Below are 8973 nucleotides of genomic sequence, written 5' to 3' on the forward strand. Positions count from 1 at the left end.
ACAGTACATCCGTCTAATTGCATATTGTAATCTACGAAATTCTGTGTAATGTTTTCTGGTCCAATAAGTAATATCTCTGTCTTATCTGAATTTAATAGGAGAAAATTATTGGTCACCCAATCTTTTACATTTTTAACACACTCTGTTAGCTTAGATAATTTAGAAGTTTCATCTGGTCTCGTTGAGATATATAGTTGAGTATCATCAGCATAACATTGGAAACTAATCCCGTATTTTCTAATGATATTACCAAGGGGCAACATGTATATTGAAAACAGCAGAGGACCTAGGACAGATCCTTGTGGCACTCCATATTTTACTGGTGATAAATGAGATGACTCCCCATTTAAATAAACAAAGTGGTAGCGATCGGACAGGTAGGATCTAAACCATCTTAAAGCCTGCCCTTGGATACCTGTATAGTTTTGTAATCTATCAATGAGTATGTTGTGATCTATGGTGTCGAACATAGCACTAAGATCAAGTAAAACTAGCAATGAGATGCAGCCTTGGTCTGACGCAAGAAGCAAGTGCAGTTTCTGTGCTATGATGGGGCCTGAATTCTTCATAGAGATCATTTTTTGCAGGAAGGAGCACAATTTAGCAGAAACTACTTTTTCTAAAATTTTAGACATAAATGGAAGATTTGAAATGGGTCTGTAATTTGCCAGTTCACTAGGATCTAGTTGTGGTTTCTTAATAAGAGACTTAATAACTGCCAGCTTGAATGGTTTTGGGATGTGACCTAAAGATAATGACAAGTTAATAATATTTAGAAGCAGTTCTTCTGCTACAGGTAACAACTCTTTCAGTAATTTAGTGGGTACAGGATCTAATAAACATGTTGTTGGTTTAGATGCAGTGATAAGTTTATTTAGCTCTTCCTGTCCCATAGTTGTAAAGCACTGCAGTTTATCTTTGGGTGCGATGGATAAAATGAAAGTATTAGACGCTGTAGAATCTACATTTGTTATTGTATTTCTGATGTTATCTATTTTATCAGTGAAGAAATTCATAAAGTCATTACTATTTAACTGTGAGGGAATATTTAGATCGGGTGGCGTCTGGTTATTTGTTAATCTAGCCACTGTGCTAAATAAAAACCTTGGATTGTTTTGGTTGTTTTCTATGAGTTTGTGGATATGCTCGGCCCTGGCAGTTTTTAGAGCCTGTCTATAGCTGGACATACTGTTTTTCCATGCAATTCTTAAAACTTCCAAGTTAGTTTTTTTCCATTTGCGCTCAAGAGTACGAGTTTCTTTCTTGAGAGCGTGGGTATTACTGTTGTACCATGGCACAGTACGTTTTTCTCTAACCTTTTTCAATTTGATGGGGGCAACATCTTCTAATGTATTAGAGAAAATAGTGCCCATGTTGCCAATCATTTTGTCTAGTTCATGTGTGTTTATAGGTACACAGAGCAGTTGAGATAAATCAGGCAGGTTATTTGTGAATCTGTCTTTGGTGGCTGGAACAATAGTTCTGCCCGGACGATAACACGAAGCCATATAGTTATTATCATCAATATGTAGAATGCACGATACAAGAAAATGGTCAGTAACATCATCACTTTGAGGTGCGATATCTATATCCATAAGATCGATTCCATGCAATATAATTAAATAATAAGAAGAAGAACTGTACTGTTGCCCAGTGGTCCAAAGTCCTCTTTTCAGATGAGAGCAAGTTTTGTATTTCATTTGGAAACCAAGGTCCTAGAGTCTGGAGGAAGGGTGGAGAAGCTCATAGTCCAAGTTGCTTGAAGTCCAGTGTTAAGTTTCCACAGTTTGTGATGATTTGGGGTGCAATGTCATCTGCTGGTGTTGGTCCATTGTGTTTTTTTGAAAACCAAAGTCACTGCACCCGTTTACCAAGTCATTTTGGAGCACTTCATGCTTCCTTCTGCTAACCAGCTTTTTGAAGATGCTGATTTCATTTTCCAGCAGGATTTGGCACCTGCCCACACTGCCAAAAGCATCAAAAGTTGTTTAAATGACCATGGTGTTGGTGTGCCTGACTGGCCAGCAAACTCACCAGACCTAAACCCCAGAGAGAATCTCTGGCTGAAGACCACTGTCAAAGAAACCTGGGCTTCCATACCACCTCAGCAGTGTCACAAACTGATCACCTCCATGCCACACCGAATTGAGTCAGTAATTAAAGCAAAAGGAGCCCCTACCAAGTATTGAGGACATGTACAGTAATAGAGGTGGGAATCTTAAGGCACTTAACGATTCGATCCGATTCCGATTCTGGGAGGAACGATCCGATTCCCAAAATGATTCTTAATTAATTATCCGGCTGTGCAAAAAATACTCTAAACTTTATATTTTCACTAGTGCTGTCAATCGATTAAAAAAAATTAACTAATTAATCGCACAATCTTTTGAAATTAATCGCGATTAATCGCAATTAAAAGACAAACTTTTTGGATATGTAAATGTAAAATGTAAATAATTAATGTAAACTCAAGACAAAGAAACTATTTAAATTCAAAATATGATTGTTTATTGGAATTTTTGTTTAACTTGTAACACAGATTTTCTCATGTAAACAACATACCTGCAATAAACCATCAATATCCTCCAAATTAACTGTTGGCTTGAAAGCCATATTTATTACAGAAATAAAAACACAGGCATGGAAGTGCCATTAGAATTTCAAAACAATCAATGCCAATAAAAAACAAAAATGATTTCCATGTTGAATTCTAAGTGGACTGCAAAAAAATTCCAAAGTATAGTCATTGCAAATATGGAAATTGGAAAATAATAATAATAAAGGAAAGAATACATACAATTGTACTCATTGTAACGTTGTATTGCTGAGAGTTGAGAACATTAATTATGAAGTAGAAACTATTTTGCTCAGTCCTCCTTTACATTCAGCCAGTTGCTGAGACAGACCAGTCTGTTGACATTATCAGGGGACAATGTGGCCCTTTTCTTTTGAATGATGTGACCTGAGAGTGAGAACAGTCTCTCACAAGGCACCGTTGTAGCAGGGGTTGACAGATACTTGCATGCTATTGGTGCCAGCCTTGCATGTGTTGCTTCTCTCTTTTTCCACCACTGTAGTGGACAACCCTCCATGTGCAATTTGGGCTCTGCTTTGTAGCGGTTAAGACACTGTTCTATGGACTCTTCCTCTTCATCTGACTCTGAATCAGAAGAAACCAGCAAGACGGAGATCCTTCTCTTCTTTGGTGGCTGTTGGTCTGTTGTCTCTTTAGACTCTTGTTTTCCAGGACTCTGTGCCATTAACAGCTTGCTTAGTGAACCCCACACCTCATTCCTTTCATCTTTGGGAAGACACTTTAGGTCTTTAAACCTTGGGTCAATTGCAGTAGCGATCTTCAGCCATGTGAGATTAGTGCTGTCCTTCCTTTTAGATAGGTCTGAAGTAAAATCATTTTTGAATTTAACTACATAGGCTGGATCATCCTCTGTGGACTCCATAATTTTGAACAAGTGGCACAAGGCTGGCAATACCACTGAGCAGGAGATGTACTGCTCTCCTCCCAGCAGTTCAGTTACATATCTGCAATGGAAAGCACAAGATGTTGCTATTAAATGCAAAGAAACTAATTTTGTGCCAGTATGTAACATGTACACTTACACTCTCACACTCACTCATTCTCTCTCTCTCTCTCTCTCTCTCTCTCACACACACACACAAACACACACAATAGTATTTTATTTACATTACATTGTTCAACACCATATTTATTTCTTCTTCACCTTTTTAATAATGTTTTACACTAATCTTAACTTATTTTTATTTTTGTTTTACGCAGCATGCCTTGGCAGCGGGCACACAGGCACACACAGATTGGGTGATAGTGAAAACAGACAAGAGACGGAGAAAATAATATTAATCTACCTGCAAGGTTCAAGTAGTTCCTCCAGCTTTTGCAGTTTGGCGAGCTCCTGTGTAGTCACCATGGCAACATTGCTCTTTTGCTGAGCCAGGGTAGTGGTCAGTGGAGATTTGTTTCGCTGAATTCGCTTGACCATCTCTAGGGTAGAATTCCATCTAGTCGTAACGTCCTGAACGAGAGATTCTTGTTTCTGTCCACATGCAACTTGCTGTTCCATTAGTTCGTGAGCGTTGGATGGACTATGCTTAAAGTGCCCAACAATCTTGCGACATTTAGCTAGGACACTTTCAAATCCACTGCCGTGAATGGAAACTGTGACAGTTCGTTGCAAAATGTGGGCCGTGCAGGGCAGGTGTTCAAATGGAAGTAGTCTCGCGGCAGCAACCATATTACGAGCACTGTCAGTGCCAAGTGTGCTTAACTTGTCCTCGATTTTCCATTTTCTAGCCACATCGAGAAAATGATCCGCACATGCCTCAGCGTACTGTCGTTCCTCAGTTTTAGACACGGTTAGTGCGAATGAATGCAATTTCCATTCTTTATCAACGAAGTGCGCTGTGATCCCTAAGTAGTTGTCATTGCTCACAGAAGTCCAGTGGTCCCCTGTCAGTGCGATGTGTGTCGCTTGCTGTAACGTGTTCATCCTCCGCGCCTTCTCATCGTCATACAAAGTGTGTATTTTTGACATGATGGTTCCTCTTGAGAGCATATTGTATGAGGCGTCTCCGGATGCAGTTCTAATGATGTCCCGCAGTCCATCGTCATCTACTATGTTGATGGGTCGGCAGTTTTTAGCTATCCAAATAACCAAAGCATTCATTACCTTATCACTTACAGATCTTGTCATTTTACCACGAACGCACTCCTGCAATTTACATTGGCGAGGCCCTGTAGAGATGGTTTCGGTGGGGTGTTTTGCTTTTAAGTGATATGCCAAAGACGAATTACTTCTGTGGTAATTAAATTCGGCTTTGCAAAATGCACAGATTACTTTTGTTTTATCCACAGAACCATCCGGTAGAGTTTTATACTGAAACTTTCCGTCTAAAAGTCCTTCCTTGGTCTTATCCATATTTCTTTGCATGTTGAACACACATGGGCCACAACCGGAAATAAAAAAAACTGCAACCGCGTTAATTGCGTTAATTTTTTTTAACGCGTTAAATATTTCAAATTAATCGCATGCGTTAACGCGCTAATTTTGACAGCACTAATTTTCACCAAAATTGGAGTTACTATGCTTTTTGTATATAGTTAGAATATCTGTTTGACAGTATTGACAAATTAAAAAGGATTATGAATATTTCTTTTTCAATACTTTTAATTTATTAACAAAGTTATTTTCAGGATTAACAAACTCTGAATGAATGGTAAGCCATACAATTGCAATGAACAATCATTAAGAATAAACAGTTCTCAATTTGTATGACAATTTATGTGACAAAAAAAATTTGTGTGATCAATACACACACTGTGTAATCAATTTGCACACTCAAACACACTCAATTTGTGTGACAAAACAAAAGTGTGACAATTTTTCAGTTTATTTTGAACATTTTAACAAAAAATGTCTAGAGCCACACAAAAAAAAATCTTTAAAACAGGCTAATGCAGAAGAACAATGTCAGGGAACAAATTAAATACAAACTTAAATATTCAACATCTAGGCTGGCCTACCATAGTTTATCTTATATAATACTATAATACTAAGTTTTTGTGTAGGAACAGCAGTTGGTCCACATGTTCAGAAGTAAGTGTGCTTCGCTGTGCTGTCACAATATCACCTGCAGTGGAGAAGACCCTCTCTGCAGACACACTGGTTGCTGGAATGCATAAATATCTCTTTGCCATTTTGGAGAGCATAGGAAATGACACCTTTTGACATGCCACCAGTTGAGGGGGTCCTCTGTTAGAGGGAGTGGTGGGGTACTGCAATACCTGGTCATCTCCTCTTCAACCAAGGGCAGAGGGTGACTGATGATATGGTGTATCTGAAGCATCAAAGAAGGTCTTCCCCAGCAGATTGTGAAGCAGAGATGAAGCTCTTCCTTTTGAAGTAGTAGGACAGTCATCCTGCAACTCTGTGACTTCAGGCTGTGGGCTCACTGAGATGTTGGCTTCTTTCACAGTGCTGTCTTCTAGATTGCCATGCACTTCCTGCTTTTAAGCAATTAAAAGAAATTAAAATAAACAGAGTGTAGATAAAAAATAACTCAATGAGGTAATGTAAGTCACAGTATACATTATTATTTACACACTGATAAATATTTAAATATTTAAAGAAATTAGAGATTAATTTAATTAATTTAAGACATGAAATCATCACACAAATAAGCCTTAATAATATTGAGACCGTAATATTGCACTCTAATGTCACATGCTAAAACATTTAGTCAATGATGATAAAATAATTACCTCTTGTAATGATGAAGCTTCAGTGATCACTGTTTTGTAAGTTTCCTCTCTCTTTTCTTTGGGAAAGAAAAGGCAGTGCCTTAAAGCGTGGGTCGAGAGAAGCACATTTGTTAAGAAGACTAGTCTCCTGGTCAGTGGTGTACCTTTTGCTGAGGTCCTCACATATGACCCTCTTTATCTCCCTGATCATCACTGATTTTTCCTCAGTGTTTTCTTTCATGTCCTGGATCAGTTTAGCATGCAATGGGGCAATTAAACACGCAGTGTGGCATCTTTCATAGGCTTAAGAGCAGTTATCACATCCTCACTGCATGAAATATCGGATTCCGTGAGAGTGAAGATTTCAGCCGCTCCTTTTCTCACCTCCTGTGATAGTAACGCAGCACAGACAGCCGGCTGTTGTTCAAGAAATCTTTCAAGCATCTCATATGCGCTGTTCCATCTAGTGATGACGTCTGATTTCAGTTTGTGAGACGGAAGATTTAGTTGTTTTTGCTTCTCCTTCAACTGATGGTTTGCAATTGCGCTGCGGTGGAAAAAAGTCGCGATCCGCCTCACTCTCCCTAACAACCTTGACACAGACGGCAACTTCAGCGCTCGTTGGGAAGCCAAATTCAGTGTGTGCGCATAACATCTCACATGTGAAAACTTGCCGAGCTGTGCTGCAACAGCCATGTTAGAGGCATTGTCACTCACCAAAACCAAGTCTTTGTTCCGAATTTTCCATTCGTTTGAAACATTGTGCAGTAGTTCAGCAATATTCGCCCCTGTGTGACTTTCGCTCATAGCACGCGTTTGCAGAACACAAGCTGCAAGCTTCCACTCATCTGTAATGTAGTGTGCCGTAATAGTGACATACGATTCTGTTGTAATTGATGTCCATGCATCGCATGTTATTGCCACTCTGTCCGTATTACTTAGGGATTCTAAGATGTGATCTTTACACTCACTGTAGAGTGCGGGGACAGCCGTCTCACTAAAATAACGACGCGAGGGCAAAGTGTATCGTGGCTCAAGTACCTGTAACATCGTGCAAAATCCTTGGTTTTCCACAACGGAGTACGGGCGCAGATCTTTGGCAATAAAACCCGCCACTGATCGGGTAATTCGTTTTGCCTTTTCAGAATTCGGTGGAAGCTTTGCTACTTGATCCAGGGTCCTTTCAATGTAACCGGGAGTGTTCGTGATTGGAAGAGAATGCTGTTTCTCCAGCTCTGAGTGGAACCGCGTAATATGTTTCTTCATGTTAGTCGTGTTGCCGAAATATTTGAATTTGCCGCTACAGACTTTGCACACAGTATGGCTTTTATCAACGACACCTTCGGTGTCTTCAGAAAATCCAAAATGTTGCCACACATCTGATTTTAAAATGAGATGGTGCAGGTCGTAGTTTGTCCATTTTATTTTAAACGAAGCTAATTCACCAGCATATGAACGGTCGTCCATCAACGTCTTTTTTGTTTGGTCACGTGAGTCTTGACAGCGCTCGCATTTGAATTGAACACAGAATCGATTCAGAATTTTTGAGAATCGATTCTGGATCGTTAGATAACGAATCGCGATGCATCGATGCATCGAGCTTTTCTCCCACCACTATACAGTAAATGAACATACTTTCCAGAAGGCCAACGATTCACTAAAAATGAAGACACAATATTATGTTCATTGTGATAAGGTAGATAAAATAATGCTTCCGTAGAAAGACACTTAAATAGGCCTACTAGTATTATGTTTGAAAAGAGACATGGCCATTGTAACTGAACTGTATCCTCTACACGAGGCGTTTCCCAGTGCATATCTTGATATTACTTTGACGTCAAATATTAGTCACTGATGACCAGGGGCAGATTAATGCACGGGTTATAAGGGGCTGAAGCCCAGGGGCCTACACTTGGGAGAGGCCTACTTGCTGCTGGGAAATTATATTTTTTGAATAATTATTTGTATATATGGGAGTTTGCAGCAGTGACAACAGCATTCTGTAAACAAACTTACAGACGAATTTTCAGCGACGCCCTGCTTGTAGTATTTGTAGTGAATGGTTCAGTTTTGGTTTCCCCCACACAGTTTGTATAGTTGGTATGTTCCACCAATAAACTGTGAGCAGAATGCACATTGCGCTAGTTAAGAGGCCTAGAATGAGCGCTATGCTGCATGCGTGTCTGTATGTTAATGTCCTTCACTGGGCTCAACGGTGTTTAGTGTCCCGCAGCAGCAGCGCAGCTGAACAGTTCTGCATTCAAATGTTTTTTATTTTATTTTTTTTTGTTAAGTAGTAATTTAAAGCTTTCTATAGATATATTTATAATGTCTGTGAGGCATGTATTCGCTGAGTTTTGGTTCATTTTTGTGAAGTGCTCCTTTGTGAAGACGAGATGGCAGAAAGCTCATCATGTTTGTTTTCTTTATTTTATAAAAGCACAACGTTTTGTTGATATTGTGAGTGCACACAAATAAAAGTAAACCCTTTACAGTTACGAATGTTGTATTACCTACTGTTACCTTTATGAGCTGAAATAACGGCGTATCCACTGAAAAAATGCAAGTGATCGTGCTGGCGCCTCCATGTCCTGCATATAGATATACTGCATATATAACTAGGTTTAATGTTTAAACATTGTTATATGCTTGAACTGTTTTATATCTATAGATTTTATTTTAGGCAAGTCTTGATGATT

General features: G+C 39.2%; 1 protein-coding gene across 1 annotated transcript; it reads right to left on the reverse strand.

Annotated features, from left to right (window-relative positions):
• Nucleotides 1-2829: 2829 nt before the first annotated feature.
• Nucleotides 2830-4312, reverse strand: LOC109097824 (E3 SUMO-protein ligase ZBED1-like). The gene is made up of 2 exons (XM_042722507.1): nt 3883-4312; nt 2830-3540 (listed from the first exon to the last, which is right to left on the reverse strand). Exons 1-2 carry the CDS (start codon nt 4266-4268, stop codon nt 2868-2870), a joined length of 1059 nt encoding a protein of 352 aa, XP_042578441.1. The 5' UTR covers nt 4269-4312; the 3' UTR covers nt 2830-2867.
• Nucleotides 4313-8973: the final 4661 nt, after the last annotated feature.

This window comes from Cyprinus carpio, chromosome B4 (assembly GCF_018340385.1).
Source record: "Cyprinus carpio isolate SPL01 chromosome B4, ASM1834038v1, whole genome shotgun sequence".
In the NCBI taxonomy this organism is placed as follows: Eukaryota; Metazoa; Chordata; class Actinopteri; order Cypriniformes; family Cyprinidae; genus Cyprinus; species Cyprinus carpio.

Coding starts and splice junctions, on each gene's coding strand:
- LOC109097824 (XM_042722507.1), bottom strand. CDS start 4,268: ATGGTTGCTGCCGCGAGACTACTTCCATTTGAACACCTGCCCTGCACG. Junction 3,541..3,882: donor GAACTACTTGAACCTTGCAG/GTAGATTAATAT, acceptor TTTCCATTGCAG/ATATGTAACTGAACTGCTGG.